The sequence below is a fragment of the Saccopteryx bilineata genome, chromosome 11, assembly GCF_036850765.1.
Source record: "Saccopteryx bilineata isolate mSacBil1 chromosome 11, mSacBil1_pri_phased_curated, whole genome shotgun sequence".
Lineage (NCBI taxonomy): Eukaryota > Metazoa > Chordata > Mammalia > Chiroptera > Emballonuridae > Saccopteryx > Saccopteryx bilineata.
In genome coordinates this window covers 22616764-22631629 of record NC_089500.1, presented here as the reverse complement: position 1 = coordinate 22631629, position 14866 = coordinate 22616764, and the positions used below count along the sequence as shown (strand labels likewise).

The 14866-nt window shown below is 46.1% G+C and overlaps 1 protein-coding gene across 10 annotated transcripts in view; it reads right to left on the bottom strand.

The window, feature by feature from the left end:
- The window catches only part of PIAS2 (protein inhibitor of activated STAT 2), a 100598-nt gene extending 90724 nt beyond the window's left edge, over positions 1-9874 (bottom strand). For all 10 annotated transcript variants that reach the window (XM_066246426.1, XM_066246419.1, XM_066246423.1 and 7 more), the window contains exon 1: positions 9683-9874. In XM_066246426.1, the coding sequence (XP_066102523.1) occupies positions 9683-9706 (24 nt within the window). In that variant the 5' untranslated portion in view covers positions 9707-9874. The remainder of the gene's footprint in view (positions 1-9682) is intronic.
- Between the last annotated feature and the right edge of the window lie 4992 nt (positions 9875-14866).

Below are 14866 nucleotides of genomic sequence, written 5' to 3'. Positions count from 1 at the left end.
CTTTTTTGAGCCGCGGCACATTTTTTACATTTACAAAGTCCTGGGGCACACCAAGGACCAAAATGACACAAAATGACACTCTAACACAGTACATATTATACATATAGTTAGTAATATAGTTTCTAAATGTATTTATACTCACTTAGTGTGAAACCTGGGCCTGTTTCAATGAACACAAAAGGGATAGCCTGGCAGAAATGGTAGACACACACACACACACACACACACACACACACACACACACACGAAGCTCTTCCTCAACAGTTCTCAGTCTCTCTCTGTTTTTAGTTTTTATGGCAGTCAAGCTTGAGAAGCTCAGCTCACATAGATATGTGGTTGAAAACAGCAGCAATGTCAAAATAGCTTTGTTGGCCAGAATGGGGAACTCCTTGGGAAGATCAGCAAACTAGCTTTAAAGTTAAATAACATTGTGATGCACCATGATGCATTGTATATCCCCCTCTGGGGGGGGGGGGGGGCTCTTTTAAAAAGAAAAAAGTCAAATATCTATATACACCATCAGGATAAACATAACCAGCTGAGGCTGAGGCTTCATCTAGTGGTGGCAACATTTACCTCCAGTCCTGACCAGGATTAGAAATCGGGACCACGGGGAGGAGTAGCAGCTTCAACCACTTGCTGCAGCCACACAATGACAAGTGCATAGCAGCCCAAGCGGGGACCTTCCTGGGTGTGGATGAGAGGCAGCCTACTATTGGTTCATCGCTAGTGGTCCGGTGATTGGTCAGTGAGCGTTCCCTGTGCCTCCACTCTTCCTGTCACTGATAGCTGGAGGGATTGTGAGGGGAATGTTTATGTTCGGATGCTGGAGGCTGGCAGAGGGCCAGATAAATAGCCTCCGCAGCGGGCTGTATCTGGCACGCGGGCCTTAGTTTGGGGACCCATGTTCCTCACGGCACACCTGACCATGTCTCATGGCACACTGGTTGAAAAACACTGGTCTAATGTACCTACAGACTCAAAATGGTTCACAGTGGTGGATCTTTGCTCTGCTCTTTCTTTAGTATCCAAGTTGACAACAAGAATCAGTATTTATTCACCTTCACTTAGAAAAACTAACCATATACCTGTACTATAATGCCTGCCACAGGGTACACTGAAGCCCCATTCTATTTTACGCAGGTTTTACAAGACTTGGCAACTTTACAGTTCCCTAAGAACTCTACACGCATTCAATATATAGGTGATTTGTTATGTTCTGTTACAAGAGAGGATTCAGAAATAGATTCAAATTATCTGCGTATTACAATTAGCATGTAAAGGTCAGAAGGTCTTTAGTTCTTTAAAAAGGTTCACTACTTAGGACATGATTTGACTGAAGGCATTTCCCTCTCACCTGAAAGAACAAACACTATCCAAAATTTCACCAGACCTGTATCTAGAGTATTACAGATTTTGGGTTCCAAGATTGCAACTCTTCTGTATAAGCTCACACGGAACTCAATTCCAGACCCCTTACTCTAGGAATAAAATCACGAGCAAGACTTGAGCCAAGTAAAATTAGCCCTACAAAAAATTCCTGTCCTAGGGCTTCCAAATTATACTAACAACTAGACCCAGTAATCAGAACATATCCAAGCAGTTTGAAAGCAGTAGCCACAGCCGCTGAACTTGTGGAAGCCTCAGCTGAATGGTTACTAAGACATGACTTATATCCTCACAAGTACCTCATGATGTTGAGAGTCTATCAAGCTACAACTAGACTCAACATTTTTCAGCAAATATCTCGAGATCCTTCTCCTGTCACCCTTAAGCTCCATCTTGAGCACTGCAACTTGCTCAACCCTGGTACTGTTGCCTATGGAACAAATCACCATAACTGTGTAGATGTGATGTCATGGTTATTAAGCCCTCTGACTTGCAAAACATACCATTAGAAAGCCCAGATTTAATGCTCTTCTTCCAGGCGTCCTATGCTAAGAAGGCAGAAGGGAAATGTCAAGCACAATATGCTGTAACTCAGTTTATCTCAGCTCAACCAGCAGAACTACACGCTCTCCCTGAAGCTTGTTAGCTATCCAATGACAAAATCAATAAACATTTATATTGCTAGTGGATATGCCTTTGGGGTGGTCCATGACTTTGCAATGTTAAAGAAACAGAGAGGCGCCTGACCTGTGGTGGCGCAGTGGATAAAGCATCGACCTGGAACGCTGAGGTCGCCGGTTCAAAACCCTGGGCTTGCCTGGTCAAGGCACATATGGGAGTTGATGCTTCCTGCTCGTCCCCCTTCTCTCTCCTTTCTAAATAAATAAAATAAAAATTAAAAAATTTAAAGAAACAGAGGGGCCCTGGCCGGTTGGCTCAGTGGTAGAGCGTTGGCCTGGCGTGCGGGAGTCCCGGGTCCGATTCCCAGCCAGGGCACACAGGGTAAGCGCCCATCTGCTTCTTCACGCCTCCCCCTCTCCTTCCTCTCTGTCTCTATCTTCCCCTCCCACAGCCAAGGCTCCACTGGAGCAAGGTTGGTCTGGGCGATGGAGACGGCTCTACATGGCCTCTGCTTCAGGCGCTAGAATGGCTCTGGTTACAGCAGAGCATCGCCCCCCGGTGGGCATGCCGGGTGGATACCGGTTGGGGGTTGGGCGCTTGCGGGAGTCTGTCTGACTGCCTCCCCGTTTCCAATTTCGGGGGGGTGGAAAGGGAGGGTTCCTCACTTCTAGTGGAACGCCAATCAAAAACAGGCCCCAGCCCTGGACGGTTGGCTCAGTGGTAGAGTGTCGGCCTGGCATGCAGAAGTCTCAGGTTCGATTCCCGGGCCAGGGCACACAGGAGAAGCACCCATCTACTTCTCCACCCCTCCCCCTCTCCTTCCTCTCTGTCTCTCTCTTCCCCTACCGCAGCCGAGGCTCCATTGGAGCAAAGATGGCCCGGGCGCTGGGGATGGCTCCTTGGCCTCTGCCCCAGGCACTAGAGTGGCTCTGGTCGCAACAGAGCGACGCCCTGGAGGGGCAGAGCATTGCCCCCTGGTGGGCAGAGCGTCGCCCCCTGGTGGGCGTGCCGGGTGGATCCCGGTCGGGCGCATGCGGGAGTCTGTCTGTCTCTCCCTGTTTCCAGCTTCAGAAAAAATACCAAAAAAAAAAGAGGTCCCAAGTAAATGAACAACTCTGCCATTTTTCTGCCTAACCAAATTGCAATTGTTAAAACTGGAAGTTCATACTAGAAAAACAGAAACTCAGTTCAGGGAAATGCTCAGATGTCATATCAACTAGAACTAAATTGTTTCAATATGCAATAAACTCTGTATGATTAGCTCTAACCAAATTATTTATAATAATTTATATAAAAGACAAAATCAGGCACCCAAGCTAGAGTAACAATGCCGAAACTCATATTAGGGTGCAAATTCAGTATTAAGGACTCACTGACAGTCCAGAAAACCACCTGGTTTTTCCTGTGTCCTTTAAAAAATGCCATTACTAAAAGCTCTCCATTCATTAACTCATCATGGCACAGATAAGATGACCTTATTAAAAAATATCAGTGGGATGACTGATTCAAGGTCGTAAATTTGGTTTACAAGTAATGTCTGATTTTTCAAGCCTATAACCTTGGAAAGGTCACGAAGGTATCAGGCAAAGGCATTTCCAACTGGTGACCTACTTGGCCATTTGAACACACAAATGGATTTCGCTCAGCTGCTTTCCACAATGTGTTATCAATATGTTCTTGTGACTGTATTGCCTCAGGATCGATAAAGGATGACGCTACAACTGTGGCTAAGAAACTTAGAAAATATGTCTTTTCTTTATGGAGTATCCACAGAGAACTCTCTAGTGATAGGGGAACTCATTTCACTGCACAAATAATTAAACAATTAAATACGACACTTGTGGGCCCTGGCCGGTTGGCTCAGCGGTAGAGCGTCGGCCTGGCGTGCGGAGGATCCGGGTTCTGTTCCCGGCCAGGGCACATAGGAGAGGCGCCCATTTGCTTCTCCACCCCCCCTCCTTCCTCTCTGTCTCTCTCTTCCCCTCCCGCAACCAAGGCTCCACTGGAGCAAAGATGGCCCGGGTGCTGGGGATGGCTCCTTGGCCTCTGCTCCAGGTACTGGAGTGGCTCTGGTTGCGGCAGAAGGACGCCCCGGAGGGGCAGAGCATCGCCCCCTGGTGGGCAGAGCTTCGCCCCTGGTGGGCGTGCCGGGTGGATCCCGGTCGGGCACATGCGGGAGTCTGTCTGACTGTCTCTCCCCGTTTCCAGCTTCGGAAAAATACAAAAAAATTTTTTAAAAAATTCGACACTGGTGACACAATGGCATTGCCATTGTCCTTGCTGTCCTCAGCCACCTGGTAAAGTCCAACAAGCAAAAGGTAACATACAACTAAAGCTAGCTAAATTAACAGACTCAACTGGACTGCCCTGGCCAAAAGTTCTACCACTGGTTTTGACGGCAATTAAATCAACAATTATACAAAAGTATAAATTGACACCTTATGAAATAGTAACAAGACCTGTACCTTTGATGATAAAACCACATCTGCTGTACTCATTCATTATGATATAACTCAATACTGTAAAGCTTTAATGCATTATACCAAAGTGTCTTTCCAGCAGGTAAAGGAAGCTTTCCATGAAAAAACTTACTCCAACATATGGTCAAACCTTAGAACCTGAAGAGTAGGTATTCTAGAAACGACAGTTAAGAATGAATGCCTTTTGCCTGACCTGTGGTGGCGCAGTGGATAAAGCGTCGACCTGGAAATGCTGAGGTTGCCGGTTCGAAACCCTGGGCTTTCCTGGTCAAGGCACATATGGGAGTTGATGCTTCCAGCTCCTCCCTACCTTCTCTCTCTGTCTCTCTCTCTCCCTTTCTCTCTCCTCTCTAAAATGAATAAATAAAATTAAAAAAAAAAAAAGAATGAATGCCTTTTAACCTAGGAATTAATGCCTTTTAATGAATGCCTTAAACCATACGAGGTTCTCCTCATGATCCAGAAACAGAAAGATGAAGAATGGGATAAACAGCAAAAGCAATTCTTCCATGGATGACACCATAACCTACAAGTTAACTCTGACAGTAACTAACTGTGGTGCTAATAACAAGTTTCTAATCAAACTCTCATGTATGCCATGATAACCAAAATGGAAAAATTGTTAAATTAATTAAACAAGGAGGCCATTAGACTAAGGTGGCTCTAATGCTGTGGTGCCAAAGAAGCAAACCAAAATCTAAGCCAATTCGGGTTTAAACTACAGCCAATGATCTCCATAGGTGACTTCTGCCTTTTCTCTTTCCCCAGCTCCTTTTGAAATGTAAAAACATCATATCCCTGACCACAGAATGAGTTTTGCAAGATTTGCAATGAGTAAATGAAGAGTTGTGTAAAGCCATAATGTTAGTTCTGTAAAGGCCGTAACTATTCCCTGATGTCTAGATTCCGGAAGAGCCCTCAAGATGCTGCCTAACAACTTCTGTAAAAGGTCAAGATAACCAAGCACATTCTTTTGCTTTTTGTAAAATGCTTTGCTGAACACTCTCTCCCTAGATTGTTCCAATGATAACCGAAAGCCTGTTTCGCTTCTGTAAAACTGCTTTGGCTAGGTGCTCACCCCCTCCCTTCGCTTCTTTTTGCCTTCAAAAGCAAACCCCTGAGTTCGTTCGGGGCCACATGATTTGGTAACTATAGTTCCTGTGCGGATGCTGGCATTAAAATAAAGACTCCTTAATTTGGCTACTTAATTGTGTGGCAAAATGTTTGTTTTCTCACTTTCCAGATATAACACTATCAACTGAGTGCTCCTAACCCCATGATGGAGAACCTTTTTATAAAAACCTGGGACCCCAGGGACCAGGTTGACCAGCACTGCAAAAGTGGGTGGTTTTTATAAAAAGGTTCACCATCACAGTCCTAACCACTTCTGGTTTGCTGCTGCTCGATTCAAACTAATTTTTGCTCAAATAAACTAAAATTTTAATGCTTCAGTTTATCATTTAACATCACTAACAGTTCAGAATCACATGGAAGATTCTGTTACAGCTATAATATCTATTAGACTATTTTCTTTCCCAGTAGTTGGGGGTAGGAAGAATAAGGAATTCTAACTGCCACCCTCCCCCCCTTAACTTCTCATTCTCCCTCTGCAACCCAACAGCACCTGCAGCTACCAGGATGGCTAGTCCTGGTAGGTGTAAAGAACTGAACACTTAAGCCTTCGAACATCCCTAGCCAGTTGGCTAAGTGGTAGAGCGTCAGCCAGGCATGTGGAAGTCCGGGTTCAATTCCCAGTCAGGGCACACAGAAGAAGCACCCATCTGCTTCTACACCCTTCCCCCTCTCATTTCTCTCTCTCTCTCTCCCCCTCCCACAGCCAAGGCTCCACTGGAGCAAAGTTGGCCCAGGCACTGGAGATGGCTCCATGGCCTCCACCTCAGGCGCTAGAATGGTTCCGGTTGCAACCGGAGCATTGCCCCCTAGTGGGTTTGCCAGGTGGATCCCAGTAGGGCATGTGTGGGAGTCTGTCTCTCTGCCTCCTGCTTCTCACTTCAGAAATATACAAAAATAATAAATTTAAAAATTTTAAAAACAGAAAAAAAAAGCCTTTGGAACAGGAAATCCGTTATAAAATTGCTTAAGCCTCTTAGTATAAAAGATTATCTGTACCTGGTTTATCTATTGAGAAAGTTATAATCACTGGCTCCTTTACTAGCCTAAATGCACACCCAGACATCACATTTGTTCTTGTTTTGACAGAGATAAAAACTTCCAATGCACAAAAGGAGTGAGGAATACAGAAGAGAGATTCTTTAAAAAAAAACAAACAAAAACTTACAATAGATCCCCCATCCACCCCTACACTTGAGTGGAGAGAAGTAGGAAGAGAGGATCAACCAGGTTAAATTGCAGCAGGAACCTATTTAAGGACAGCTGAAGGGTCACACTGGCATGAAATTAAGCAACTGGAGAAGAAAGACAAGGGTAAAAAAGGCACTCTGACTGAATTAGAGATCATAGCCGTCAGAACCCCAACTATTCGGCCTCTTCTCCACCTCTGTGCTTGGCTCTGCTAAAGAACAGAAAGCAGGGTGGTCCAGGCCATCAGCTCTTAAGAGCTTGTCTCAGGTTAATTTGGAAACTAGTTAATCTACAAAGTTGAACCCACATAAATGTTGTAAATAAGCAAATGATGAACTGAATAGTTTCTTCTCCAGCATCTTGGAAGCTTCTAATACGTGATGCGTTATAATAATCTTTGATGGTTCCACCCACAATTTCCCTTCACAGAGAATTTGCCCCCTTCCTTTTCCTCAACCCACCAGAATGCTCCAGTGCGCAGAGAAGCAAAGTGATGTACAGAAAGAGATGATGAAGCTGACCCACAAAACAAAAGGCAGGAGGGTAGGAGGGAGACAAAGAGAAAAGCTTCTTCGGTTTCCAATCACTTTGCAGTTTCTGGTTCTACTCCAAGCTAGGGACTGACCACCCCTTTTACCCTGTATCAGTAAATAAATTCTCTGCTTTTTACTAAACTTTGACCAACAACGTTTATACAAGTGTAATACAAGACATGGAAAAGTTTTCATCAACAAAAAAATCTCCAAAAAGGAAAAGTTACCGCAAGGCCAGGGGCCTCTGCCATCGTGGCCATTCATACAGGTTCTCACTGAATTCAGGCAGACAGTAATGAAATAGCGGAGCCAAGAACTGGTGAGCCATCTATTCTAGTTCACAACCCGAAGGCGAGTACATACACACAGTGGGAAAACACTTCCCTTTCCATTCAGGGTTCCCAAAGCCACTGACTTTCTCCCTGTTTTCCTAGAATCCAAGGCCACACCAGCCTTATTCACCTCTGTTCCCCATCTCCTTCTCTCTGCACAAACTAGCTTCTCCTTCTGCCACCCGCCATCTTGACTGCCTCTTCCTCTGCAACAACATGGTCTCTGCCAAAATGGCTTCCTAGCTCCTCCTTTAAAACTTTTCTGCATGAAAGCCCCTCCTCCAACACATGAAAGCCCCTCCTCCAACACATGAAAGCCCCTCCTCCAACACACAGAAGCATAACCAAGCCACTTCCCACGCAGAACGGTAATTATCAGTATCACGTGGTGGCGCCATCACGTGAGCAGCAGCCATTTTTAACAAAGTGAGCAAAACCAGAAAATACAGACTTTACGAACATCTGCCCAAGTTATGTACATCTGTTATAGACAAAAATTAAGACACTACTGCAGGTAAAAATAAATTTAACCTCCAGGTAAAAATAAATGTAACCTCAAACTTCAGTCTTCTCAACCCCTTCTAAACCTAACGCATGAATTTACACAGGTGAGGGGCTCAGGCCTGGTTGCTTCATAAGCTCCACAGGTGTTAAAAGCTCTAAGACACTAAATGATAAACTTTATCATTATGACCCACCTTTTACCTACTATCATGGTTCTCTGTAAAACTACTACAGGGCATAATTCATTAATGAATTTTCAGTTTATTGGGAATTAAATAATTCTTTTTGAACAGAGGGAGGAAAACTGGCAGGCATTATGCAAACTCTAACAACCTCCCTTTAAACCAGAATCACCAATTGGTTGTTTAGTTGATGTCCACCGTATAGGCCAGGTAACCAACCAACATCCTTCGCGACCAACAAAAAGCAATAGCAAACATTTACAAAACTGAATGTTTTCCCTGATTCCTTTTCTTTCTTATTTTAAGTAACCCTATCAGACGTCTATGTTTTGCAAAAAGTTTTGCGGTTAATTTCGAGTTCATATTTTCAACTCTACTTTGACTGTTTTTAAAATCCGGGTTGGGTTTCCGTTCTTAAGTATTCCAATTATGTCGCCGGCAATTTAGCGGGCTATAAAAAATATATTCGACTCGTTTATGACAGTTTCGTTACGTTGAGGACTCTGAAGGTTATCAGCGCGGGGAAAATAGCCTTTCCATTCCATTCTACCCCCAGCAGACCCCATTTCAATCATCCACGATACAAAAGTATCAGCAATAAAGTTGTGGCCCTGTTCTAAGGCTAGGAGAAAAAATGTTTTTCCTCAAGAGCAAGGCGAGTTCACAACCCTCAAGACAACACGACTTTTGCAGATTTCTTACCATGGCACTAAGAAAATATCAAAGTTCAAGGCCAACTACTAAAAGCAGGGTTTCCCCAAGACCACGCTTTTCTCCAAGATGCTGAGGAAGCCCTGGAGGAAGGGACCCTTCCCGTGACACATCGGACTAAACTGGAGCATCAGCCACAGAAGTGAGAGAATTCCTAAACGCAACTTCACGTTTCAGAAAACAAGTCTCCCACCGACTGAGGAGCATGTGGACTTCTGAATCGCCATAAACACTGACCCCCCTCACGACGGTGGAAAAGCACATCCTGCTTTTTACCTCAGCCCCTAAAATAACGGGGAAGTCGTGCCCTCCCGCTGCCCCGAAGACCGCGCCGGCGCCCCGCGTCAGGTGTGCGGAGCCCTGGCCGGCTGGACCGGCCGCTCGCCCCGGCCCCGGGCCCTGCGCCTCCGCGTGGCCCCTGCGCCCTCCGCCACCTCGCTCCCCTCCCACGACCACTGGGCGCCCGCTAGGAGGCGGGCCGAGACTCGGAGTTCCGCAAACCCGTCCCCGCGTAGCAAGAAGGTGGCGGCGGCTGCGACGCTGCGGCTTCCCCGCCTTCTCTCCCCTCCCCCGCGGCCTCGGCTCTCCATTCCCGCGCCCCCGCTTACCCTCAACTCCTCGAAATCCGCCATTTTATACCACCCGCGGGCGCCGCTGCCGCCACAGCACCCCCTCCCGCCGCCGCCAACGATGCCGCCGCCGCCACCAGGGCCGCCGCCGCCTCCTCCAGCACCATCCTGCACTGGGCGCCGCCGAAGACGCCGCGGCCGATACAGCCGCCGCCGCCGCCGCCGCCACTAGGCCCCTCACGTGACTAACACGGAAGCCCCGCCCCAGACACGCGGGGCCCCGCCCACCTGGCGCCCCCGCCCAACTGGCCCACCAATTTGGGTGTGAGTCTTCCGGCCGCGCTCTCCTGCGCTGCGTGATCCTCGCGTCAGCTGCCATCGTCTCCGTGGGTTGCCGGCCTCCCGCACGTTTTCCGGTTCCAGGCCCCCACTCTACTCTGCTCCGCGCGCTGCCTCCTCTCCCCCACCCTCCCGCGCGGAGGCCGGGGCCTGACCCCCCCGAAGCGCCGTGCCGCTGCGGCGTTACCGTGGGGCCTGGAGGAAGGCCTGGCCCGGGGGAGTGGCTCAGGAAGAGCTGGTCGGGACTCCTGACAGGAACATGTCGGGATATTCTCAGGGTGCCCTTCCACACGGTGCTTGGATGGAGGAAGCAGCCGCAAATAAAACCATCCCCCAGAGTAGTCGTGTGGGAACAATCTGAATGTGGGTGTTGGGTAAGCTATTGTTCCAATGTCATGATGCAGGATTGGTGGGACCTCTGAGTTTCCTAATATCCTTGTCCACGTAGGACCGTCCCCAAACCTATAAGAGTTTGAGTTCATTTCAGCCAGACAGTCTCAAGGGACTGGGAAAATGCTCCGAAGAAGAACAGTTTTGCACCTTATACATCAAAACCCAAGAAGATGTAATGGGGTTGCATGGAATCCACTGGTGATAGATTAGGGAGGCGAGAGAAAGCAAAACGGGGATATCCCTGGGATTGGATGAAAAGTAAAAGGAATTGACATACTTCTTTTATATGGGGGGGGGGTGTAGGATACTTAACAGCAATTAACATGGTAACAACGAGTGGTTCTGTGGTCTCCCCTGGTGGAAGAGTGTGCCCTGAAGTGGAAAAAGGAAGTTACCCTGACTTTATAGTGGACGCAAAGACAATGGACAAGCCCAGTTAAGGTGAAAATTGACCTTTGTCAAGGAAGATACCAGTTTAGACCGGGACTGCCCACCAGGACTGGCTTTGAGTTAGTAAACTTTAATTTCAGACCATCCTCTGTGGTCGGGTCTCCAGTGTGTAAGCACTGCCACACCCCCTGCCCCCATGCAGGCCTCCTCTGGGCTTGTCAGGTTTAGTATGTGGCCCCTTTTACATCCACATTCTCAGTACTAACCTAGCTGATTCTGACTTTGAAGGGAGACTGAAAGTCACGGGCAGCAGAGTTGAGAGGCTTTGGGGTGGGGGACGCTGGAGGAGTAGTGAACTAAGAGCACTTAGAGGGCGATGGTAAAAAGTGGAGGGGTCAGGGAAATGTGATAGCTCCAAAAGCCTGAGACGGCGAGCGCTGAGAAGGTGGAAGGAAGTCTGATGGCATCCCTGACTTGCTGATAAAGGATAAGAGAAGATGCTGAATCAAGCTAGTCAGAAAATTCACTGGATGGAACACAGAGTTCAAATTTCCTTGAAGTTGTGGGTGGAACTCACCCACGAAAAGATTTTAAAACACTTGATAAAATCTATAAGGCCCTGTTTAATCTGGTTCCTACCCACTGCCTCTTACCACTCCACCTAAAATGCACTTCTTTCAGTTCCTCCATCAGACCCACCACCAGCAGCAGGTGTTAAGACCTCTGAATGGTGATCCCTGGGCCAACAATAACTTCCCACTCTTTCCCTCTTCCCCTCTTGAACATTTGTTCATCCTTAAGGTCTCAATTTAAGTATTACTTCTTAAAAAAAAAAAAACAAAAACAAAAAAACCCTAAATCCACATACCCTATTTTAATTCAAATCCTCTATAACTGCTCACAGAACCTGAATTTTTCCTTCATAATATTATTAGATAAATAATAGTTATTCCTTTAGATTTTTATCTATTATGATAGATGAAGATTTACTCTGCTTAAAGAATAATTTTTTTATTTTATTTTAGCGAGAGAAACAGATGGACAGACAGGAAGGGAGAGAGATGAGAGCATCATTTTTTTGTTGCAGCACCTTAGTTATTCATTGATTGCTTTCTCATATGTGCCTTGATCAGGGTGCTATGGCATAGTGAGTGACCCCTTGCTCAAGCCAGTGACCTTGGACTCAACCCAGTGACCATGGGGTCCTGTCATGATCCCATGCTCATGCCAGTGAGCCCGCAATCAAGCGAAGCCGGCGACCTTGGGGATTCTAACCTGGGTCCTCTGTGTCCCAAGCCGATATCTATCCACTGCACCGCTGCCACCACCTGGTCAGGTTAGAAAGCTTTCTTTGTAACTTAATTTTAATTTTGATCAAAAGTGTTGATGCACATGAAAGGAAATCTTACTCTTTATGACAGCATGGATAGACCTGAAGAGCATTATGCTAAGTGAAATAAGCCAGCCAGAGAAAGACAAGTACCATATGATTTCACTGATATGTGGAATCTAATGAATAAAATGAACTAACAAAACAGAGACAGACTCATAGATAGAGAGCAGGCTGACAGCTGTTGAGGGGGGCCAGGGGGCTGGGTGAGAGAGTGGAGAAATTAAACAAAAAGGAGGAAAACAAACCTATGGACACAGACAACAGTGTGGTGATTGACAGGGGAGGCGGGATGGAAGAGGGGGAGGGGGGGAAATGGTGATGGAAGGAAAAATGACTTGTAGTGTGAGCACACAATATAGTGTACAGATAATGTGTTGTAGAATTGTGCACCTGAAACTTGTATAGTTTTGTTAACCATTGTCACCCCAATAAATTCAATAAAAAGTAGAAAAAAAGAATAGTATCCAAAAAGATAAAATACCTGATGTGTTTGAGTGTATCAACAGAAAATTTTAACAACTGGGGACAATCTGGGGATGGAACTGTGATAAGTATATAGAAAACTAAGAAAAGTAGCAAGACAATTACTAACTCCAGAGAACACAAAGGGTTGTGCAAGGAAAAGTCATCATGTTTTATTCCATGCCTCAGCAGTGAATAGCGTTTACTAAATCATAATAATGTGAACACAGAATATTGATCCAGACAAAAGATGACACAACTACATTGAGAGGACAGAGAATTGGGGATGGAACATGGCTGATGGCAGAAAAAGGGAGAGCAGGCTAACTGCTCACCTTCCAGAGAAAGAAGCCAGTAGACAATGCAGAAAACAGAAAATCAAGAAGTTAAGCCTGACCAGGTGGTGGCGCAGTAGATAGAGCGTCGGACTGGGATGCGGAGGACCCAGGTTTGAGACCCGAGGTCACCAGCTTGAGCGCGGGCTCATCTGGTTTGAGCAAAGCTCACAAGCTTGGACCCAAGGTTGCTGGCTCGAGCAAGCGGTTACTGGGTCTGCTGTAGCCCCACGGTCAAGGCACATATGAGAAAGCAATCAATGAACAACTAAGGTGTCGCAATGAAAACTAATGATTAATACTTCTCATCTCTCTCCATTCCTGTCTGTCCCTATATATCCCTCTCTCTGTCTCTGTAAAAAAAAAAAAAAAAGAGCTTAATCTAAAGATATGTTATTGAATTATATAATTTAAGTGCCAAAAGAAATAGAAGGAAATAACTTCAGTCTCCCTTTATGGATAAATAGATAAAAATGTGGGGTGTGTGTGTGTATATATATATATTCCATATATATATATGGAATACTACTCAGCCATAAAAAAGAATGAAATCTGCAATTTATGACAACATGGATGAACTTTGAGGGCATTAGTTAAGTGAAACAAGTCAGACAGGGAAAGACAGGATCATATGATTTCACTAACATGTGGAATCTAAAAAACAAAACAAATGAACATCAAAACAACACAGAGGCCCTGGCCGGTTGGCTCAGTGGTAGAGCGTCGGCCTGGCATGCGGGGGACCCGGGTTCGATTCCCGGCCAGGGCACATAGGAGAAGCGCCCATTTGCTTCTCCATCCCCCACCCCCCCGCCCTCCTTCCTCTCTGTCTCTCTCTTCCCCTCCCGCAGCCAAGGAAGGCTCCATTGGAGCAAAGATGACCCGGGCGCTGGCGATGGCTCCTTGGCCTCTGCCCCAGGCACTAGAGTGGCTCTGGTCGCAACAGAGCGATGCCCCAGAGGGGCAGAGCATCGCCCCCTGGTGGGCAGAGCGTCGCCCCTGGTGGGCGTGCCGGGTGGATCCCCGTCGGGCGCATGCGGGAGTCTGTCTGACTGTCTCTCCCCATTTCCAGCTTCAGAAAAATACAAAAAAAAAAAAACAAAAAAAACCCCCACAGATACAAAAAATAGACAGTTGCTGGGGCAGTGGAAGGATTGGGAGGTGGGAGAAATGGGTAAAGGGGATCAAGAGGTACAAACTTTCATTTATAAAATAAATAAGGCATAAGAATGTAATGTACAAAAAAACTACTAGGGATTCAATGTACAACATGATAATTATAGTTAACACTGCTGTATGATATAAAGAAAGGGATTAAGAGGGCATATCTTTTTTTAAAATTGATTTTAGAGCTACCTAGCCAGGGCCAAGATGGCATATCCTAAGGGTTCTTGTCACAAGGAGAATTTTTTTTCTCTTTTTTTCTTTCTGTATGAATGATGAATGTTAACTAAACCTATTGTGCTAATCATTTCACAATGATATAAATCAAACCATCATGGTGTACTTTAATTTATATGGTGATGCCTGACCAGGCAGTGGCGCAGTGGATAGAGCGTCGGACTGGGATGCGGAGGACCCAGGTTCAAGACCTGAGGTTACCAACTTGAGCGCAGGCTCATCTGGTTAGAGCAAAAACTCACCACCTTGGACCCAAAGTCGCTGGCTTGAGCAAGGGGTTACTCAGTCTGCTGTAGCCCCACGGTCAAGGCACATATGAGAAAGCATTCAATGAACAACTAAAGTGTCGCAATGCGCAACAAAAAACTAATGATTGATGCTTCTCATCTCTCTGTTCCTGTCTGTCTGTCCCTGTCTATCCCTCTCACTGACTTTCTCTCTGTCTCTGTAAATAAATAAATAATAATCTTTAAAAAAAATTTTAAATTTATATGGTGATATATATCAATT